General features: G+C 42.4%; 1 protein-coding gene across 2 annotated transcripts in view; it reads right to left on the bottom strand.

The window, feature by feature from the left end:
- Positions 1–24,148, bottom strand: part of fbxo38 (F-box protein 38) — a 35,788-nt gene that overhangs the window by 6,017 nt on the left and 5,623 nt on the right. Inside the window, exons 2-15 of one of the 2 annotated variants that reach the window (XM_070962718.1) lie at positions 21,042–21,264; positions 18,672–18,805; positions 16,795–16,893; positions 15,531–15,694; positions 14,952–15,117; positions 14,485–14,760; positions 14,062–14,155; positions 10,995–11,125; positions 10,404–10,574; positions 7,012–7,154; positions 4,245–4,452; positions 3,772–3,972; positions 3,469–3,624; positions 2,151–2,873 (exon numbers count right to left, since the gene is read on the bottom strand). In XM_070962718.1, coding sequence (XP_070818819.1) covers positions 2,151–2,873; positions 3,469–3,624; positions 3,772–3,972; positions 4,245–4,452; positions 7,012–7,154; positions 10,404–10,574; positions 10,995–11,125; positions 14,062–14,155; positions 14,485–14,760; positions 14,952–15,117; positions 15,531–15,694; positions 16,795–16,893; positions 18,672–18,805; positions 21,042–21,175 — 2,800 coding nt within the window. In that variant the 5' untranslated portion in view covers positions 21,176–21,264. The remainder of the gene's footprint in view (positions 1–2,150; positions 2,874–3,468; positions 3,625–3,771; positions 3,973–4,244; positions 4,453–7,011; positions 7,155–10,403; positions 10,575–10,994; positions 11,126–14,061; positions 14,156–14,484; positions 14,761–14,951; positions 15,118–15,530; positions 15,695–16,794; positions 16,894–18,671; positions 18,806–21,041; positions 21,265–24,148) is intronic. The other variant, XM_070962719.1, reaches the window with a different exon arrangement.

Below are 24,148 nucleotides of genomic sequence, written 5' to 3'. Positions count from 1 at the left end.
AATACTTTGCTCCTTTGTTAAATGACATTTAATTGACTAAATATAAGCCAAAGTCTCACTGCATACAAGAAAAGCAAAATGAACATTTGTTTTATATATTAAAGTCCAATGACTTTATTATACAATTATTCAATCAAATTATTATTTTTTCAGGCATCATTCATTAAACGAGTCCTTTTTGATTTGGTCAATTAATGTAACAATCATATATTGATTATTCTTAGGATTATTTTTTTGTTAATGGGTTAATATAACAATTAATTTACACAAAATACATATCAAAAATTCAATATTCTATTCCACCACCTAATCATTATCATGTGTGACCATAATAATGATAATGTTATTGTTATTGGTAGTTATAAATTGCTTATAATCCCTTGCTTAATTGTACATTTTATCTCTGTACTCAGCAGGAGGATATACAACAGAACAAATATGAGAGTTTACCAATCTTTGCTTCATTTTTTTCTATTTCTTGTTTTGCCTACTTGGGACATTGATGTTTAGATCAAGAAAGAGATCTTTTCGGGGTGAGGCAGATCAGTGGTTTCCAACTTTTTCCCTTAAGGGACCTCTTTTCTATGAGTAACCTGAAGGCCCCTGATGAAGTGACATATTTTATGGATATGTCATATGAAATGGATGCATGGAGCAATAGTACAGACCAACTGATAACTGTACAATTAACGGAAATTGTGAATGCAATACCTGCAGGAGGTTTGTGTAAAACCAGCAATGTGATGATTTTTAAGCAGATTATTTCCTGTGAATATTGCATGAGAGAGAATATTTTAAATTTTTAACAATCATATGTGCTTCTCCTTCTTTTTTGCTAAATTTAGTGATTTGTTCACCCTGATGCTTGGCCATTGTGCTATAATTTCTAATACAGGACAAGACTGTTTAGCATATGGTGAAGACTATATAGCTTGTGTTCAGGTCTTCATGGAATTCTTATCCTGTGAGATTTTTTTAATGTCATACATAAAAATCTTAACTTTAAACATAACAATTTTATTCAGTTTTCTTCCCAGCGATGAATACACCGATCAAGAAAAACATTATGACCACCTGCCTAATATTGTGTTGGTCCCCCTTTTGCTGCCAAAACAGCACTGACCTGTTGAGTCATGGACTCCACTAGACCGCTGAAGGTGTGCTGTGGTATCTGGCACCAAGATGTGAGCAGCAGGTCTTTTAAGGCCTGTAAGTTGCAAGGTGGGGCCTCCATGGGTTGGACTTGTTTGTCCAGCACATCCCACAGATGCTCGATTGGATTGAGATCTGGGGAATTTGGAGGCCAAGTCAACACCTCAAACTCGTTGTTGTGCTCCTCAAACCATTCATCAACCATTTTTGCTTTGTGGCATGGCACATTATCCTGCTGAAAGAGGCCAGAACCATAAGGGAATACTGTTTTCCATGAAAGGGTGTACAATGCTTAGATAGGTGGTACATGTCAAAGTAACATCCACATGGATAGCAGGATCCAAGGTTTCCCAGCAGAACATTGCCCAAAGCATCACCTGCCTCTGCCAGCTTGCCCTCTTTTCACAGTGCATCCTGGTGCCATGTGTTCCCCAGGTAAGTGAAACACACGCCATCCACATAATGCAAAAGAAAATGTGATTCATCAGACCAGGTCACCTTCTTCCATCGCTCCAGTTCTGATAATCACATGCCCACTGTTGGCATTTTCGGTGGTGGACAGGGGTCAGCATGGGTGTCAGGATGAAGAGATATTCACTTCACCTGTCAGTTGTCATAATGTTATGCTTGATCGGTGCAAGCCTGCTGTATATTTTTAAAAAAAGGTTTCTTACACCCTTTAAAATCAAGAGGGTGGGAAGAACCACTAGTGACCAAGTTCAAGACAAAAATAAAAGTATGTGTCAGTTTCGTCTCAAAATGTTGGTGGTGGTTAGGATTACTTTAGAGGGGGGTAAAATGAAAAAGAGGTGAAAAAAAAAAAAAAAAAAAAAAAATATGGTTGTATTTATGCATTAGTTGCAGCCTAACACATTTATCTTGATTCACTCTGTGGTGTCACATCTTTGCTGCCTGCTACAGGTCCAAGCCTTTGCAACACATTTCAGTTGCACTCCTGTAAAATTATGGTTATGGTGCATTTATACATTCAGTCTTACCTGTCTCAGGTATCAGGGACCCAGAAGACATACGGGTACAAGACCGGGTCAAAGGTCGTCTAGGAACAAAGTCTTTGTTTCTGGCCTGACCCTGCTGTGAACCTGAACCAGTAGCAGAGGCAACACTAGCAGGGACAGGTTGTCTCTCACCCTGTCCAGCCAGCAGTGCTGGTCTCCTAAGAGCGTGGTTTACAGCAGTATCTGTGGGGTCCAGACTGTGCACAACTGCAGGACCAGAGCTCTGCCTCGCCTCAGCCTCCTTTGTACAGCTGTCCCCAGTCTGCATTCTAGAGAGGCCCTCTCTGCCATCATTAGTCCTGCCAGTTCCTGTAGCTCTGTCAGTAGTTGTGGTTGCTCTGTGAGCGGTGCCTGCGACCACTCTCCCACATCCACCCATCTGCCTAGGTCTCGCTATCCCAGGTCCAACCCTGCCAACACATCCAGTCACTGGCATCACTCCAGTCCTTGTTGCTGCTCCAGCACTCTCAGTGCCTTGTACTGCCTCACTGTCAGTGGCCTCCCCAGCCTGAGCAGTAATCCCTTTACTGATACTCTTCTTGCTGTTCTCAGCAGCAGCTTTCATGTCTGCCTTGATCTGTTCACTGGTCACCTGACAGCTCTTCTCACAGCTGCTCTCTAACACCTGAGCCTTTGTCTGATCTGCAGAATCTGGCACCGATACAGCCCCATTGTTGCTCCGTCGCAGAGGAGTTTTTCCTTTACCTGGGAAAAGACGCGCGCACACACACACACGTGAGGTTTTCATCACTTGTGAAGACATACCATACATAGACTTACATTCATTTCCTGGAGACTTACCCTAAAATGAAATGATTTAAATTGTGGGGACCTGTATTTTGTCCCCACAAGTAAGGTGAGTCCCCACATGTGACTGTGTAAACAGATGTTTGTCTCCACAACATGAGTAATACATGGGGGCGCACACAGACAGACAGACAGACAGGCAGGCAGGCAGGCAGGCAGGCAGGCAGGCAGGCAGGCAGGCACGCACGCACGCACACACACACACACACACACACACACACACACACACACACACACACACACACACACACACACACACACACACACACACACACACACACACACACACACACACACACACACACACACACACACACACACACACACACACACACATTGAGGGACACTATTTAATTCCATTCACTCTAGAACCAAGCTCTTTAAAATCAGGCGTGTTTCCTGTTTCCTGTTTTCAGCTGTAGATCTGTGTGTGTGGTAAGCTCATCAAACACACTGTTGTGATAGCTGGGTGTGTTCTGTGTTGTGTTGACACCTTCTGTACAGGAAACTGGCTGCTGTAAACAGGAGGCTGGCATTAGCCTTGAAACAAGGCCTTCCTCTTCCTCACTGTCCGAGTCTGAAATGACCAGTGGGGGCTCAGGAACAGCGACACCAGCTGGTCTGCACTGCTGGACTAAACCACTGGGACCTGAAAGTGGGAAGGACATATCAGTAGCTTTCTAACAGTATTTCTCTAATTTACAAAATGGGGAGTAGGAGTGTAAAAGCACAACAGATTGCCAAGAAAACCCTTGCCTTAACCTCTGCTAATCATCAAAAAAGAGCAGCTTTAAACCTGCTTGCTCCTCATCAGGATGTTGTGCTGTTCCAGCTGGATGACTGGGCCCTGGAGATGCATCAGTTTCTTCCACTCTCACGTCCTCTACTGCTCCTTTCAGCTCTATCTGAGGCTCAGGCTCCATGTTCTCCTCTTCCAACATCACCTCCTCCTCCTCTTCTTCCTCCTCATCCTCCATCCCATTTACCTCCACTGGTGCTGTGCAAACAAACAAAACTGTGTTATGTGCATTCACAGAGGAGGTTATGTCTCCAGTCCCATTGTCAGGATCTCTTAAAGGCCGTTGCCACATCTGAAAGCAATCTACTTAATGTACTCCTTTCCGATTTTTGGTGATGACATCTGACATTTGGGTTTCACACCATTAACATGTCAAATTTAAGCTGCCATAACTCATTGTTCAAAGTTAAGGGAGCCGCTGTGTTAGGATTAGTGCCACTCTGCTGATTAAGAATGCAGATGGGACTTGCCATTGTGCTGTTGCTGCTGCTGCCTTTGGTTGTTGTTGATGTTGTTGACAGGTGGAGGAGCAGGAGGCAGGTTGGCCTCATTATTATGGTGGTGGTGGTGGTGGTGGTGGTTGTTGTTGTCATTGTCATTATTGGAGTTCTGGTTGCTGACCAGTGCAGAGGACACACCAATACCAGTTCCTGCACTCAGGCCAACCCTGGCACAGCCCTGACACACACATAAGGCATAACTATCATTATCACTTTATTTAGCAAATCAGATATGAGCCACAAATCAACAATTCATATTAAATCCAAGTTTGTCTTCTGTTGATCACTATAAAATTCAGTGTTACTGCTATCAATTATATGGTGGGCTTGTGACTGAGTAAAGTAGTAATAGTGATGCTAAATCATATTTTTGGCAACTGGAATAAAAAAAAATACTACATAGCATGGGGTTTAGCAGGTTAGCAATGAAAAAGAAGAAAGGAGACAGAGCCACAAACAGGTGAAGTGATTATTTGCAAAAGCATGTAATAAATCTCAGCTGTAGTATGGACAAAGAGGGCAGTTGGTGCAGCATCAGCTCTGATCACAGCAGCTGTTTCAGGTCTGTCTCTGGGCACAACACCACTAACCCTACAACAGCATGAACCTGAGTGCTTTTAGACAGGATAAATGTTATGTCAGCATATGAAAGATGTTTAACTGAAGTTAATTATTACATTTTTGAGGGAAGAACCATGTCAGACAAATTTTTATTCAAGGCACAGTATCTAGGTGGGATCTTGAAAAAATGTGACATTAAAACCTTTCAATATCTTCAAAATACTAAAAAAAAAAACCTCTTCAACACCTACAAAGCAAAACCAATTAAAGCAGAACACAAAATCAAATCATAGACAAGTTATGAGTAATTGTGCAAATGACTCTGTAATCATTAGCCTCATAAGAAAGGAGTGGATTGCTGGGGCAGTGGCATTGCAACTGCTGACAGGAAGAGACTTAATAGACTGGTTAGGAGGTCAGCTCCATCCTGGAATGCCCCCTCAACCCAGTTGAGGTGGTAGGCAGGGCTGTACAGTACAACACATATGTTGTGCGTGCTATGAAAGAACTTGCCACAGTAATACCCCTGCAATACAGCTTTGTAATGTATGTGTTTGAGTCTGAGTCTGAAATGGAGTTAAAATGCTCACAAGGACAGATTGTTTTCATTTTGAAATGCTGTTGGAAAATGACAACATATTAGTGTGGTCATAGCCAGAGCTGCTTGTTGCATGTGAGGAGAACTGATGGAGCATCAGTATTCTACTTGGTAGTCATAGTCTATTGCGTTCATCATCAAAAATCATCATGCACACCTCAGACAAATAAATGTAAACTCAGTTTTTCACTATTCCTAACATTAAATCCTAGTAAACATTCCTTGTCTTAGGTCAGTTAGGATCACTACTTTATGTTAAGTTTATGCCAGAATAATAGTAGCGATAATGATTTATTTCAGCTTTTATTTCTCTTATCACTTCTCAGTGGATCAGAGGTGTACATACAGTTAGTTAGTATTTAGCAGAATTGCCTTTAAATTGTAACTTGGAGAAAATTTTTCAGACAGCCTTGCACAAGCTTCTCGCAACCAGTTGCTGGAATTTTGGCCTAATCGTCCTGAGAGAACTGGCGTATCTCAGTCAGGATTTGTAGGCCTTCTTGCTTTTTTCCCCCACTTCTTTTTCAATTCTGCCCACAAATTTTCTATTGGACTGAGGTCAGGGTTTTTTGATGGCCACTCCAGTACCTTGACTTTTTTATACTTGAACCATTTGCCACAACTTGAAAGTATAGTTGAGGTCACTGTCCATTTGGAAGACCCATTTGCTACCAAGCATAAACTTCCTGGCTGATGTTCTATTTTGCATCTATTTTGTGAAGTGCAGCAGCATTATGCTATCACTCTGTGATTTACAGTTGGGATGGTGTTCTTGGGCTTGCAAGCCCTCCTCATTTTCATCAAAGCATAACAATGGTCATTATGGCCAAACTGTCCAATTTTGCTTTCACCAAACAGGAGTACATTTCTCAGGAAAGTAAGGCCTTTGTCCCCATGTGCAGTTGCAAAAAACATTAGCCAGATTGTTAGCATGCTGACCAGCCTTTCAGGTTACATTAAAACAGGACTCATTTACAGTAGCTCAGGTGGTTTAGTGGTAGCCCACTTATCAGAATGTCAGTGGTTCGATCCCTGGCCTCTGCAGTCTACGTGTCAAAGTATTGGGCTAGATACTGACTCCTTATGCTGTGTCACTGGTGTGTGAATGGTTAACGTTCATAATGAGCAGGAGGCCTGTGTGAGTGGGTGAATGCAGATTTGTGTTGTAAAAGTACTGTGAGTGTTCATCAGTGGTTCTTCATCTCCATTCACTTTACTGTGGATATAGATTCATTTGTACCCATTTCCTCCAGCATCTTCACAAGGTTGTTTTCCATTCTATTGCTTTTTTCTTGGTTTTGAGAGTCGAGTTTTTGCAGTGTCTTCATTAAGCACATCAAAAAACACCCTGGTTGTCTTGTATGTTGGGACTGCAATAGAAAGCTTTATTGTACAACAGTTAATCATAAATAGTTAAGGGATAAAGGGTGTAAAGTATAGGTGGAATTCTGAGAGCATGCTTGAGACTGATATACTCAAGAAAATTTAAGCATGTGTGAGATATGATCCATGAGATGTATGAAAGCACGTGAAAGGTATACAACACTGAATGTGTGTGTTTATGAACATGCTGTATACCTTGGGTGGTTCTCTAAACATCTGGTCCAAACAGATGAACTCCAGACATGGCAGTAACTCTATGAATTGGGAGAAGGATTCCAGTTTGATAGCATGACAGCGAACCAAAGTGAGATCAACGAGACGGCTCCATCTGGATTGATCTGAGGACAGAAAAAGGCAGAATGTAACAGCTACACTGTGCGCTACATCACTTAACTTTCCAAAAACACAGACAGATGAAAGACAGCAGCAAATAGAAGATTCTCTTGGTTGCCAGTGCCCTCTTTTTTACATTGAGAAACTGAGCTCATCACAAACACATGGGCATTAATATTCAGGCCATGTGTGACTGAAGTTAGGCAAGTAGCAATGAGGACTTTATGTGGAGAGTGAGTGAGATGGAAAGAAGAGAGATAAGATAAGATATTCCTTTATTAGTCCCACAGTGGGGAAATTTCCAGTATTACACCAGCAAAGTAGATAGATAGAGGGCATCAGTTAAAAGGACATTAAATAGCAAACAAGCAATATAAACAATATGAACAAGGAATATTGAAAAATATGAACAATTTAAACAAGGGTCAATACAGAAACAAGCAACCTAGTATGGGGAAAAGTAAAATATGGGAGTGGTAACAGTATATAGTGATTTCAAGTTTACACCATGGCACAGAGGAAATACCAATATTGCACAATGGAAATTAGAGATTCGCCAGGTACTGATATTGCACATTGGATGATAGTACTCCTGTCCGGAGTGTTGATACTGCACATAGGAGTAATAATACACCTGATTGAAAGATTGATATATTGCACCTTATGTAGAAATTCACCTGAGCTAAATATTTTCACAGTATGAGTGAACACAGTTGATGTGTATTATAGTGCAGTCATATTGAAAGTCTTGTGAGTGTATGGTCTACTGGGAGCACTGTTGGTTGTAAAGTCTGACTGCTGCAGGAAAGAAGGACCTGTGATAGTGTTCCTTCACACACTTTGGGTGAAGCAGTCTGATGCTGAAGGAGCTCTCCGGTGCTGTTAAAGTGTCCTGCAGGGGGTGGGAGTCGGTAGGAGTCGTCGTCGACAGTCATCGATCATGGATGACAGCTTAGCTATTATCCTCCTCTCTCCTACTACCTCCACTGAGTCGAGGGGGCATCCCAGGACAGAGATGGCCTTTTTGATCAGTTTGTCAAGTCTCTTCCTGTCAGCCGTCGAGATGCTGCTCCCTCAGCAGACCACTCCATAAAAGATGGCTGATGCCACCACAGTGTCATAAAAGGTCTTCAGGGGTGCCCCCTGTACTCCAAATGACCTCAGCCTCCGAAGCAGATAAAGTCTGCTCTGGCCTTTCTTGTGTTGTGTTGTGAGTCCAGTCCAGTTTATTGTTCAGGTGAACACCCATGTACTTATAAGATGTCACCATCTCAATGTCCGTTCCCTGGATGTTCACTGGTGTCAGGGGGCAGAGTGTTCGTCTGTGGAAATCCACCACCAGTTCTTTGGTTTTCCCTGCGTTGATCCGGAGGCATTTCCACTGGCACCAGTCCACAAAGTCCTGCGTCAGTTCTCTGTACTCTCTGTCATCCCCATCTGTGATGAGGCCGACGATTGCAGAGTCATCAGAGAACTTCTGCAAGTGACAGGTGGGTGTGCTGCATGAGAAGTCTGCAGTGTAGAGGATGAAGAGAAACAGAGCCAAAACTGTTCCTTGTGGGGCCCCCATGCTGCAGACAACCATGTCGGCCACACAGTCCTGGGTCCTCACATACTGTGGATGGTTGGTGAAATAGTCCAGAATCCAGTGTGTGAAGAGATGGTTCACCCCGCCATGCTCCAGCTTGTCCCTCAGAAGTGCAGGCTGAATGGTATTGAAAGCACTGTAGAAATCAAAAAACATGATTCTTACAGTACTCCCAGGTTTCTCCAGGTGAGAGAGAGCTTGGTGTTGGAGGAAGATGACAGCATCGTCCACCCCAATGCCAGGCTGGTAGGCAAACTGAAGTGGATCCAGCGATGGGCTCACCATGGGGCGGAGATGAACAAGGACCAGCCACTCTAGGGTCTTCATTAGGTGGGATGTTAGTGCCATTGGCCTGTAGCACACAGCTGACCTGCGCAGGACTTGAGGAGCCTGGAGCTGATGCCGTCTGGGCTTGCAGCCTTCCTCGCCTTGATTCTCCGGAGCTGGTTTCTCACCGGGGTTGTTGTGAGGGACAGGTTGGAGCAGGGGGGCTGCCTGCTGGAGGGTGTGGGTGGGGGGGTTGGGTTGGTGAGATGAGCAGTGGGGGGTGGCCGTGAGCTGAACACTCAGCTCACGGCCACCCCCCACTGCTGCAGCATGGAGGACTGGACCGGGGGAGGGGCAGATGACTGATCAAATCTACTGAAGGACATGTTCAGGTCATTCGCCCACTTTTGGTCCCCTGCAGCTTGGGAGTCAGGTTCCTTGTGGCCAGAGATGGTTTTTAGGCCTCTCCAGACTCCACTGACATTTTTGCTGCAGCTGAACCTCTATCTTCTTTCTGTAGTTGTTTTTCCCCTCACTGATCTTCCATCTCTGTCTCGGTCTGTATCTCCTCCTTCTGGCACGGAGATCGGCTCCGGCATGGCTCCCCCTTCTCCTCCTCTTCAGCTTGCAGGGAACATCGGGTCTCTCGTGGGGCAGCACCATGTTGCTGCGGAGCGCCAACAGCTGATCCCTACTGTAAACAATAGAGCCATGGCTGCATACGGGGTCCCCAGATACAGTCGAAAACAATGAAAAAAAAAAGAAAGACCAGGGCAACCACGTCGACTGTGGTCTCCATAGTGCACCAATCAATTAAGAAACACAATATGTAAGAATATATTTTAAAAAAATAATAAAAAGACGAAACCAAAACAGAAAAAAGCTCACAGTGAGCGGGAGCTGCTGTAACAAGCTGCCTCTAGTGTGGCGCCATTCGTATAAACTAAAACCCATTCGTATAAACTAAAACCCAAAGAAGATCTGAATGTTATTTGGCCATAAAAAGAAATGAATTGGCAGAACATCTCTCTACTGTCAGAGATAGAAAGCAGAGAGAGATCCTAAACAAGTACAGGCTCAGTGACCACAAATTAGCAATCGAAAAACAAAGACACGAAAAAAGTCATGACAACCAAAAGAAACTGATGGACATGTAAGGCTGAGACAGAGATGCACTTCCTCCTACTAAAATAAGCAACACCTCTAAAAATAAAAACATACTCAGAGACAAGGTATATATTGCTGCCCAAAATATATCAACACACAGACACGTATTTTTATTTTTTTTTTTACACCTCTGTATATTCCTTACACCAGGCACCATAATTGTTCTGTGAACACCCATTGCCCATGCCAATAAAGCCCCATTGAACTGAATTGAGTCAGGAACGTGTTTTACCTGTTATCCAATGGTGAGGGTTATGCAGGTGAGGACAGTTGTAGATGAGAAGGTATTTAATATTAGTGAACACCTCGTTCACCACCTTTATGCCAATATCAGTGATGATGCCTGGGTTCTCAATGACATCAGCCAGACCGTACTTCACCAGCTCCGAATGACTCATCTTACCTGTATTTATACACACACAAAATATTTTTCACACCCCTGTACAAGCTAAACTTACAAAATTCAAGTCACCAGAATTGGACTTTCTTACTCTGAATTTCTGATTTTTAAATGTTGCTGCAATGACAAAAATCATCTCAAATTTGAGTGCAATATTTGAGAAAAGCAGAGGCAAGTTCAGTCAAAAATCACAACAGACTGTATGAGAGCCTGATGAGACTGCCTAATGAGTGACTTTGCCAGTAAGAGCAGGAGCATCCTAGTGGTTTGGAGTTTAAGATGTTGATAGATATGAAAAAATTAAATATTAACAAAAAAAAAACAAGGTCAGTAGATGAAGTACAGGAGAATCGCTCATTTCTGCTTCTGAAGGGAAAGGTCCAATATTCTCTGAGAACATGATGTTTTAGAGAAGAGACTGACATTGCAGCAGGAACTCATCCACGTATCCGAGATGGAGTGTCTCAAACTGAGGAAACTCTAGTTCAGCCATTTTGAGAGCTGAAAAGACTCCATCTTTCGTCAGTGAAGGCTGAATTCGCAGCTCATGAAGCCTGTAAAACACACAGAAATCATGTCATTAAATGTATACCTTTATGTTTTTCTTTATTAAGCCATTACAATATTTTGCAATTGACAACTGGTTTGCAAGGTGATGTTGAGTTTTCTATTACTTGAAAGTGAACAAACAACTTCACAATGTATATTTAAGTAAATGTTCTAATATAGAGGTAGCAAGACACTGCCCTGGTAATTATTCTGACATCTTTTTTAAAGACGCAATGATGCATTTATTTTCAGTTAAGATCCAATTCCGATGCCTAGAGCTGGGCAGTATCCAAATTTTGATACTGTCAAACTTTCCCCACATTTTCCGGGGGTATACGGTATTACCGTGACTAATTAAAAATCACTTTGCAGGGCAGAGTGACATGCGCACAGTTCAGATGGTCAATGCTCACACGAAGAAGCACCAGTCCTAACTTGTAGCATACCAGAATGACGGGGAGAAACTCAGTTAAAAGCCTCTACCAAGCATGTGTAATATGTGTAATTATATGTGCATGTAACGAAAGCACGAAAATAGCGCACGTCAAAGGCACTGCATCTGCTGATTTCGCCACTTCACGCCAAAACCACCAAAGCCCGGTATCATCTGAAAGCAGAGAGTCTGATGATCACGAAGATGTCTGCCTCCTCACTGTGCGATGAGAACTCCGCCAAACTATAAAGTATGTTTTACCTTTGCTGTTTTGTGGTCAAAAGTTATATTCCAGCCCGAAAAAACGTTGCTAATGTCTCCTCCTATGACTCTGCGTTAGCTTGAGATCAATCAAGAAGGTCCTGGTTGTTTACATGGGGTTTCTCGAATGGAGGGAGCGCTCTTCATGCAATAACCTATCTCTGGGCTTACTTCCTTCTGGATAGTCATTGGTGTTTCTATGGTGTATTTGAGCGGGTCGCTGAGCTACTGACCGGCGTAACCACGCAGTTAGTTTCACCGCTCCATCTCATGAACAGGGGCGGAGCTACATACGTCCGCCCAGATTGACAGCTTGCCCGCCCAGTCAGAAATTCAAATAAAAAAAATTTAAATAAAACGATTTTCACAGTTATGTCCCATATTATTAAAAACTCACTTGTTTGGGTCTCTGGTGCTGCCACACACATACAAAGTGTGAAACAAGACCGTCCACGCTTTTTTGAGTGAGATACGATCCCTGTAAGCACCCTGCCTGCAGCTTCCACACAAGCCCTTTGAATTTGGCGCTCCCGGTGTCTCTCCACCCAGCGCCACCTTCCCACAGATCCGCTGTTAGCACTGGGTTATGAATCATGTCCAGGCGTTGTTCTGTTATTGGCTGTAAAGAGGAGCACAAATCGCTCCATCGGCTCCCAGCGGCAGAGGACAGAAGAGCACCGTGGGTTGAATTCATTTTTCAAGGCATGGAGGTGCATGCCATGAACTCTTTTTTTTTTTCATTAATAGTAAAGGTGCATAAACTGCGTTCACATGTGTTTCCTCCACTCCAGCCATCCACTTCGTTCGTGTCAGACAAGAAGATTTCTCTTCCTTCCTTCAAAATCTATTTAAACTGCATGTTTAACAGTCCAGTTTAATAATAATAATAATAATAATAATAATAATAATAATAATAACAACTAGACAAATTCCCCTCAGCAGGAAATTTGGAGAGTGATACAGTGCGCAAACGCCGGGCCGTGTGGCAAACGCCGGGCCGTGCGCATGCCTAGTGCTATCATATTAGCACGGCAACCCGATATCAAAAGTCAAACCCGTTCATAGGACCCAATTTCAGCATCGGTGACAATGCTGCGCACACACACACCCTATCAATTTTGGCGAAGTGGTGATCAGGCCCGCCCAGACTTAATCTACGCCCGTCCATCTGTCACGTTCTGGATCCGCCACTGCTCATGAAAGAGCTGAGTGCTCACAGAGGACTCTGCTGAGCTGCCCGAAGTGTTATTTTACTGTTTTATTTGCATTTCGTCCTTTCACGAGAGCTAAGAACAATAGCAAGCAGAAAAAAGGCTGAAAAAGTGTTTTCAACAGAGGGGTTTCTCCGTATGCTTGGACGAGATAACGGTACTCTGCCCAGACGCGCCCATATGAGCGCCTGGACACACCTGTGTTAAAACACCTGTAAACCTGCTCAGGTTCATTTTTTAGCATGTACTTTTGCACAGTCACCTTTTTCTCAAGTAAAAATTCAACCAGATACATTGAATAGAGTGGACTTCATTTTTGTTATTACAATGCTACAATTATGTTAGACCCCTATAAACCTATATGCGCAGCATTTTTTTTAATGACGGTAATGAAACTGATACCGTTGATCGTTAGATACCGCGGGATACCTTATTACCGGATTACCGCCCAATCCTACTGATGCCTGAATTTGGATGTCTGCTGATATTGAGTACCCATCCAATACCAGTGTTTAATTAATAGGCTGCATCCCTCACTGTGTTTAAGAGACTGGGATCATTATTTTCTGTGTGAAGAAAAATCAAAATGCAACAAATAAATACACAGACAGGGGGGACATCAGGGGGTTAACCGGGAGCTAAACACAGCTGATAATAACGGTAGGAAATTCTCACAGACAATAGGAGGGACTGAGTTGCTGCTGCACCGATATCCGATATTACAGCATATTCAGCTTGGTGTATCTCTAATAATTTTGTGTAATGAATATACTGCCCGCAGAATTGACATAACATACTACCTATGAGGAACTTCAGTGTAAAAGTGGGTGCTGGTCTTGACAATCCCATATAAATATCACTGAACTTCTTACTTCGGATGTTTTCCATCTACTTCATTATGGACTGAACAGGGAATGAACATTGTGCACGTTTGCCCATAAGCTTCCAATTAGACCCACTGCATTTTGCTTTGAAAACATAAGCTGTACATAAATGAGTGTTTTTCTCTACATCAGTTTAAAGAACTGCTGAGTACCTGCGAGCAGCAGTGATGATGAGGTAGCCCAAGTCCACTTCCAGAGCATTCTTACAGGCTCCAAATACAATGGTGTGGAGGTTCCGAAATCCTCCTGGAGGTACACATCCACAGCATTACAGTGAACAAACACAACTTATTAACATTTAATAAAAGCGGTGGGCTTCGGGTGCATTTGCCAGCATTTTAGTTAAATATTTAAAGAAAATGGGGACACTTCAGGCAGATAAACATATAAACTTGTGGTAAAAAACTACCGTCACAAACACCATGCAAAAAATAAAACCAACAATGAATTACTCCTACTAAACAGTATTTTCAGGATATCCACAGCCTGATAGCAAGTCACTGAATCACTTCAATAAATAAAATACACATTAAAAAAACAAAGCTTGGGGCTCTGTATAAACACACTCTCCTCACCTGACCTCCAGCTGTCCTCCACCACATGTTGGATCAGGCCTCCTAGGAAGGGAACTCTCACTAACTCCAGCTGCTCCAGGTTCCGGGCTGATGCTAAACCAGTAACCAGGGGAACATATTTGAGGGAGTTGGTTGGCCCTGCACAGTTCCGCATGACAAAGGTTCTCAGGCTCACACAGAGAAAGTCCTTAAATGGCTGTGGTTTTGTGAGACGAACCCACTTCAGGTAGAGGTGGCGCAGCATGGACACACAGGGGATCTCTGGGACATTCACACCTATAATTAACAAACACTATGTTATGTATACAACAGTAACACTCCTCAGGCCTGTGTATCCATCACAAACCTATGCACTGACAAGGATGAAGCTGACTTACATCCAGTATTTCTGATTAGTTAACTGCATTGTGTTTCAGCTGTACTGTAGAGGCAATAGCAGAAATTGTCTGTTGTGATGTCCTTCTTACCCACTAGATGGAGGGTTTGGATCTTTGCGGTTATGGGGATGGTCAGTTTGTTTTCAGCTGGAATGGGAAAAGCGCCATTACGGTTGCGGAACTTTCCCAGTATGTGAACCTGAGGCATATAGTTCCATATGGCTTCCACCAGCTCCAGATGGGATGTCTCCACACCCTGAAATTAGGTCAAATAAAGTTAAAAATCTGGTCAATGTCCACTCACTAGTTTTTTCGACTCTTGTAGTTTTCCTCAGTGAATAGAGCTGCTCATCTCCATCCACTGTGGATGACCATAACATGCAGATGAAAGCTTTCGAAAGCCCTCAGAAGTATAAGAGTTCAGATCCCTGTAAACACTAGTTAAACAAATATCTTAACTTAAAGGTCCAAAGGTTACTCTTACGTTTTTGTAACAACACAATACACTGTATTATGCCATGCAGAGTTTGACAGATGGTCCAAGCAAAAAAGTATATTCTCCGGAAGCACTGTTTGTTTAACGGTGTGGTTGTTGCACGTTTTTGTCTCTATGCGATGTATAAGTGCACCTCTCTGCAATAGCATGTCATTCTCACACTACATACTGACCAGCAGATTGGGACAAGTTTGTAATGCCTCCAGGACTCCAGGTATACTGAAAGCCTCGTAGCCTCTGACTCGTCTCCTCTCCAGGTATCGAGGGTGGAGGCCATATAGCTGCTCCAGATCTGGCATCTTCTTCAAAAGGAACAGAAAGCTGCTGTCTGTAAAACCTAAACCAGAAAACAAAACATGGTTAGACCCTGGTCTCAATATGTGCAAAAACGGCATTATTAAATGATGAAACAGCTGAGGGTTTCTCAATGCAATGGGTTTCCATTTTCAAGCCTGATTCCTAAAAGTTGGGACACTGTAAATGCAAAAATAATAATCCATCCATCCATTGTCTATACCCAACTGTCCCTTCTCAGGGTTGCGGGGGGTGCTGGAGCCTATCCCAGCTGTCAACGGGCGAGAGGCGAGATACACCCTGAACCGGTCACCAGCCGATCGCAGGGCAACATATAGAGACAGACAATCATTCACGCTCACACTCACACCTAAGGACAATTTTAGAGTCACCAATTAACCTAATGAGCATGTTTTTGTTCTGTGGGAGGAAGCCAGAATGCCTGAAGAGAACCCACGCATGCACGGGAAGAACATGCAAACTTCACACAGAAAGGCCCTGCACGACCCGGGGATCAAACTGGCAACCCTCTTGCTGTGAGGCATGCGCACTACCTGCTGCGAGGCACGCGCACTACCTGCTGCCGCACCATGCCGCCTCCAGTTCTCATTCTGATTCCAATTTCGATTCTGATTACCATGGAATGTTCCTGTATTTTTGAGCATTCCACTACTTTCCCAGTATTTCGTTGCCCCTGTCTCAAGTCTTTTGAAATGTTCTGCTGGCATATAATTCAGAATAAGGATAATTTTACATAAATCAACAGAGTTGTTGGGGCAAAACATTAAATACATTGCCTTTGACAAACAGGATGAGCAAATTATTGCATTCTGTTATATTTAAATTGAATTAACTTTTTCGCAGTTAGGGTGGATTGACAAAGGGTACAAATATCTCAGCTTTGCACTAAAGGACCAAATAAAAAACACCTGTGAAGTAAGCTGATATACATACATAGTACACTGGTTTGAAAACACTCACCAGTGCCTGTTTCTCTTATTTGCAGGGGTGCACAAAACTGGTACATAGATGCACGACAAAGATCAGAGAGGCGCAATGTCACTTGTTTCAAAAAGCGCCTGTGTGCACTGTGTATGCGTGAGATTGTTTAAATGTGTCTGTGTCCAACAATGGAGAGTTTACCTTGGACTTCCTTGGATTGACTGAATTGGGTGCTGACTGAACTGCACAGGCCCTCATGGATGGACTTGTGAAGCTCTTCCATGATGTAGGCTTGGATGACTGGACGACAAAGTTGGTCGCCATGCAGACAGACAGAGCTGCTGTCAACGTTGGGATGTACAACAGCATTTTACCAAAACTAGTGCATCCTTGAGAACTGCACGAACAACGAAAATGCACGAATTCGCGATCAGCTGATCACAAGGTTCCTTATTGTGAAACATTTCAATCGCTCTGTTGCCAAGCTACTGCAGTTTCATTTACAAAGTATGAACAAAAAATACCAACGTGCTGAAGAAGTTGTGTGAAGAGAGTGGAATCTCCTCTTTGAAAATGGGGAAGTTTGAAAGTATCAGATGGTCTGCATGGAGGTTTGAAAATATCAGGACTCTTGTCTGCCATGCAAATGACAGCAGTGACCTGCAGCATATCTGCACAGAGCATTTTCAGGGTATTTTTGGTTTTCTTTTGAAGACCACATCCAATGGATTTCAGAAGGAAAATCTGACAGATTAGGAATAGTAGTTTTGTACATATACTATATGGATAAATATATGAATTTATTTATCTCTCTTCCTATGCTGTCCCTTAGTTTTCTTTCTTTCATCCACACACACACACACACACACACACACACACACACACACAGACACAGACACAGACACAGACAGACAGACAGACAGACAGACAGACAGACAGACAGACAGACAGACAGACAGACAGAAAACTAAAATAATAATCCTGTTCTGTTTATTATTACCATTATTTTTGGTATTATTATTATTATTATTATTATTTTTTTGGGGTATTCACTGTTCTTCCATGTGTTGTTCTGTCAGTGTTTTGTCTTTTGTCTTGTTGACCACTGGAGATTGTAATTATTAATCATGAACAAGTCATCTGATCTTTGTTTTTGGTTTTCTCTTTTACTTGGCCTTACAAAATACACTTACACCATTTTGACAATACAATGATGTGAACCACTCTTCAGCATGGTGGCCATCTTGCAACGTGACAGACTCCACTGTGAAAGAAGCAGGAAAATACATGGCAGCATCCTCTGTGTATGACTTAATTCAAATACAAGCAATCCAGATTGTTCCTCCAACGCCAATAAGGTGGTTAAATTGTCTCTTGCATTGCCTTGGAGCAGTGCAGCATGTGAGAGGGGATTCTCATATCTCCACATAATAAAAATCAAGTACAGGTCTCATCTGTCTCATCTTCATCTCTTAAGCCTGATGCACATTCAAAGATGTCAAAGATAATCACAGAGACATGAAGATGATTGCATTTATTAAGGCCACGCTACGTATGGAGTGAGTACCATACACCTTGTACTCACGTGAGTACCTGACTAAAAAAAAGCCATGTGCACCCCTGCTTATTAGATTACCACAACACTGTCACCGCCATGCTGTACCACTGCAACACCCTCCCTACCATCTACCTTTGCAGCTTGTCCAAGTCGCTGCTACACACCTCGTATTCCACCTATCCAAGTTTTCCACCTACATTACTTTTCAAACCTTATATTCTGGCACGACAATTATGCTCTTTTACCTCCCAATGACAGGCCAGCCTGTCATCTCTTCTCAATCAAAGCTCCTGTCTGTTCTGGCTTGAAAGTAGTAGAATTAACTCTTCACTAAAGTCAGGGTAACAGAGTCACTGCCATCTTTCATGACAGGCTGAAAACCACTTTTTCATCTTCACATCATCATATGATAGAACTTAGGTTTTCTTTAAAAAGAAATCTAAGCAGTTGTACTGTTACACCCAACAATAAATAGTTTTTTATTTAGTAGGGGTGCAGTGGTTGTGCTGTGAGGTCTTACCTGAAGGCATATACTCCCACCAACGACCAGCACAAAGATCCACTACCTTGACCACTCGCAGGTACAGAGTTACAGCTTCTCGAAGCTTTCTGGACAAACACTCCATACACATTATGTCCTTCATGGGAAGGTACCTACAAAACAAAATAATGTTCAAATTTTCAAACATTTGCACTTCAAGCTTATGTGTCACTCCAATTTCTGTATAGTCATATGTATGCTAGAGTTGGGTTGGTCATATAGTGACATATCTATATATAGACTACTCACAAAAAGTTACAGATATTTGGCTTTCAGGTGAAATTCATGGAAAACGTAAAAAGTTCACGCTACAATGATATTATATCATGAAAGTAAGGCATTTAAGTAGAAACATGCAATGGTGATTTCCTCATCTCAAACAATTTATTGAAACAAAAGCCAACAACAGTGGTGGGTATACCACAACAATGTCTCAATAACTTGTCATGTGCCCTTGATTATCAATTACAGTTTCACAACGTCTCATGCTGTTCACAAGTCGACTAATTGTCTGCTGAGGCATGGCATCCCACTCTTCTTGAAGGGCAGCCATCAGGTCATTGAGGTTCTGGGGTACAGAGTTACGAGCCTCTACACAGCGACTCAGCTGATTGCGCAGGTTTTCTATTCAATATACCTTTATTTGTCCCGTAAGGGGAAATTCCAAATTCGATGGGATTCAGGTCTGGAGAAAGTGCAGGCCACTCCATTTGAGGTACCCCAGTGTCCAGCAGCCATTCCCTAATGATGCGACTATGATGAGCTGGAGCATTGTTGTCCATGAATATGAAATTAGGCCTGTGCTGTTCATGCAGGAGGACACTGACTGGATTAATAATGTTACTCAGGTAGTATGGGCTTGTCACTATACCATTCACAAAGTGTAAGGCAGTTCTGTATTGAATAGACACACCTGCCCACACTGTAACACCACCACCACCAAAGGCACGTCTGGTTACAACAGTGGCTGTTGCATAGCGCTCTCCTTGACGTTTCCAATATCGTTGGCAGACATTATTTCTGCTCAACGTGAATCGACTTTCATTAGAGAACAGCACTGAGGCTCCCTGGCAATTGAAAGACGATGCCTGGTGGTGTGGTCAGTTATCCTTGCAGCTCATCTAGCACGCAGATCACGCTGATGTAAATGGTTTCAAATGGTCTGATGTGACACTTAGGTGCCTCTCACCTCCCTTAAATGTGCCTGGAGTTGAGTGGCATTCATCATCTGGTTCCGCAGGGCACTGTTCACAATGAAGTGGTCATCAGTGTGGGAAGTGGCAAAAGGACGTCCACTTCTATGCCTTTCTGTGACTCTTCCAGTCTCTCTGTATCTCTGTTGCAATCTGCTGATGACACTCTGTGACACTCTAAGCTCAATAGCCACTTCCTTCTGAGAACATCCTGTTTGAAGCCTCGCAATGGCGAGGTACTATTGATCAATTGTTAGGTGTCGTCTTGATCTCATGATGTCAAAATGTGAAAAGCATGATGAAGAGGACTGTTAAAATACCAACTCTAATTGAACCAGGAAATTTATTTTGATTAAATTGATTCATGGATCAAAACACCTGTTGTGAATTTTGCTGTTCAGCTCCTTGTCAGAGAACAGAAAGTTGTGAAAAAGGTACTGAAACAGTGAACAGTTACACATGTGCATTCAAAAGTTTAGAAAACGTCAAATTAAGTTCACCGGTATAGGTTATAGTGCATTTTGAAGTGATATTTCACCAAATATCCCTAGCTTTTTGTGAGTACTGTGTGTGTGTGTATATATATATATATATATATATATATATATATATATATATATATATATATATATATATATATATATATATATATATATATATATATATATATATATATATATACACATATACATATACATATACATATATACATACACACACACATACACACACATGTATGTGTGTGAGTATGTATATGTGTGTGTGTGTGTGTGTGTATATACATATATACATACTCACACACATATACACACACACACACACACGTGTGTGTGTGTGTTTGTGTGTGTATGTATATGTGTGTGTGTGTGTGTGTGTGTGTATATACACACACACACATATACAGTGTGTGTGTATATATGTGTGTATATGTATACATACACACACACATACATACATACATACATATACACTTTATATATATGTATGTATGTATGTATTATGACACACACGTGTGTGTGTGTCTGTAGATAGATAGATAGATAGATAGATAGATAGATAGATAGATAGATAGATAGATAGATAGATAGATAGATAGATAGATAGATAGATAGATAGATAGATAGATAGATAGATAGATAGATGGAGGGCAGTGTACCTGAAAATATGACAGAGGACTTCATGGGACAGCTCATTGATGTAGTCTTTGGGCTCACTGGGTCCCAGGACCAGTTCCTCTCCACCACTCCCCCCTACAGGCTGGAGTTTAGAGGCCTTCCTCCTAGGACCCATCACTTCTGTGTCACTGCTCAGACTTATACCAACAACCTTCCTCCTTCCTGCAGCCTGCAGACTCTATTTACCAAGTATGAACCTCAGTTCTGGACAACAAACATAACAAAGGGGAACAAGTTAATGGAAGGCAAGAGGACAAATAGGGAGTGCTTCTCATTTGCCCAATTTCATGTCTCCTCACTCTATCGGTCACCTGGAAATTGATACGGTCTGCAGTCACGTATGTCTCAATTCACTTATTTAGTTCGGAGTTAGGAGGCTACCCAGACATGCAGTTTGATAGCAGAACAAATAACACAACCAACGCTGATGTAATGCCACAGTACCCTGAACTTTTAGATTTTATTAGTGTCTGATTTACCTTGACAGCACTGGATTTGAGTTAACTGTAGATCTGATGAACAAATAACAGTAACCAACTTTTAGTAATCACCAGAAAGGCTCTCTATTTATAATCTGTGATTTTAACTTATAATCATATATAATTTCCTTGTCATCTGACTGAAAGGCAGTTTTTTTTTGGTTCTGAATAGATCCCTCACCTCTCCATTTCTCCAGGCTTTCATGTTGGCGAATGATTGTCTTTGTAATCACCACATCATGCACACATTTTCTTATGTATGATGCCACACATATGACATGTATTCCTAAAGATTGATGTGGATGTCCTGGATGGTGGCATCTCTAAACATGTGCCAGTCTGTGCACTCAAAGCAGTCCTGTTGAGCTGCTGTTGCTTGCTATCTGTCTTTGTCTGTCTGTCACGTTTTTCTGATGGTTTGACCCTGTTAACCTGGGAGTAAGCAGGCAGGAGGGAGACATGGTCCATCCACTATTATTATGTTAGAGCACCAAGCATCATTGATGTAAACATAAGTCTACGTCTTATTGTCTTACCAGCGTCATGCATTCCGATGGCATGGAACACGCTCATCCAGTGGAAGAGCTTGATCAGGAACATTATGATGGAGCCAGATCTATGTAAAAATGTAGGCACAAGAGTGTCTTATTTTCCGTTGCTGAGTGAGCCTGTCTTATTTCATCCATTTTTTTTTTCTACGACGAGACATTAGCCAGGAGCAGGGTGAGTTGAATGTATCTTGTTATTTCTTCAGCTCTTGGACAGAGGCTGGGCTACAAATGCTCCTTTGGCATGGCTAAAGCTTTTTCTCACAGGATTTTGTTGTTGTGATTTGAGCTTTTCTGGGTGATGATGTGCCAAATGGCTTCTGGTGTTTGATCTAAACACATGACCCATCATCCAGCAGAATTTGCTGTGGCCACACATCAGGTTGATTGAGCATGCTCAATCTCTTTTTTATTATTGATAGGTTCATCCATAATTTTCATGGATTTATTTTTAATAGTGCTTGACTTGCACAAAAAGGATGATGGGAGTCTATCTTCTTGACTATTATGGTTTAGCCCTCTGCCGTACAAACAAAACCAATACAATTTTTAACAAAGAGAGATGGTAAATAATCATGTAATGTCACGGTAGATACCTGAAAGTATCAGCTGCCCTGTCCAGTGCCAAAGCACCACCTTCGAACCTCTCCTTCCAAGAAAGGAAGGCACTGACATCGCTATAGAGACAGGAAAACCACCACATCTTAGCTCCTTTTGTTAGCAACACTCCACACCACACCAAAAACTCCCAGGACTTTGCCGACAAAGTGGGAAATTTAAAACTGGACTTGGATAAAACCACTGTATCTTATGATGTCACCTCACTCCTTCACATGCATCCCCACCCTGAGAGCAGTGAAGACTGTCAGGAAACAACTGCTACAGGACAGCACTCTCTCCAGTAGAACCAACCTCACCCCAGATCACACATGTACTACTAGACCTCCACCTGACAACCACCTCTTTCCAGTACATCCAGGGTTTTTACAAAGGCATGGCTATGCCATGGGGTCACCTGTCTCTCCTATAATGGGTAATCTCTATATGGAAGAAGCAGAGAGCAGAGCCCTGATCTCCCTGACAGGAACTCTCCCCAGCCATTGGTTTAGGTACGTGGATGACACCTGGGTCAACATTAGGACACAGAAAGTGAAAGCTTTCTTTCACATCAATGCAGTGGACAGCAACATCAAGTTCACTAATGTCAAAGGACAGTCTGGCTTTTCTGGATTGCGCAGTGCACATTGAAGATGACAGGAGCCTCAACATTGAAGCATACAGAAAACCCATGCACACTGATCAATTTGCTCTTTGATTCACACCACCCTCTGGAGCACAAGCTTGTGGTTATCAGAACCCTAAAACATCAAGCTCAAAAAGTGCCCATAACGACAGAAGGCAAGGAGAAGGAGCAAAAAAACGCATCAGGGAAGCACTCCAGAAAGTCTGGCTGGGCCTTCATCAAAACCATAAAAAGACACAGAACAGAAAGAAAAGAAAAGGACCGTAAGCGGAACAACACTGTCATCCCTTAAATTGCAGGAGTTAGTGCTGGGCGGGTGTGACCAAAAATTTATATCACGGTATTTTTCAAAATTATAACGGTTTCATGGTATATGACGGTATTTTGTTTTCTTTCATCTGGAAGACAGATGTTTTAACTCAGGTATGTCCAGGCGCTCATTTGGGCGCATCTGGGCAGAGTACTGTTCTCTCGTCCAAGCATACAGAGAACCTCCTCTGTTGAAAACACTTTTTCAGCCTTTTTTTCTGCTTGCTATTGTTCTTATCTCTCATAAAAGGACGAAATGCCAATAAAACAGTAAAATAACACCTCAGGCTGGTCGGCAGTGTCCTCTTTAAGCACTCTGGCCATTAATGTGTTAATGAGACGGAGCAGTGAAACTAACTGCGCAGTTAGTCAATAGCTCAGCAACCAATTGATCAATTTTGATGATCGACACCTCTGTCAACAAGTCAGAGTCAAGAGATTCGAGGGGCAATGCCTAAATTCACCATAGTATCACCAATGACAATCTAAAAGGAAGTAACCCCAGAGAT

Source organism: Chaetodon trifascialis, chromosome 5 (genome assembly GCF_039877785.1).
Source record: "Chaetodon trifascialis isolate fChaTrf1 chromosome 5, fChaTrf1.hap1, whole genome shotgun sequence".
NCBI lineage: Eukaryota > Metazoa > Chordata > Actinopteri > Chaetodontiformes > Chaetodontidae > Chaetodon > Chaetodon trifascialis.
This window is presented reverse-complemented; position numbering and strand designations above follow the sequence as displayed.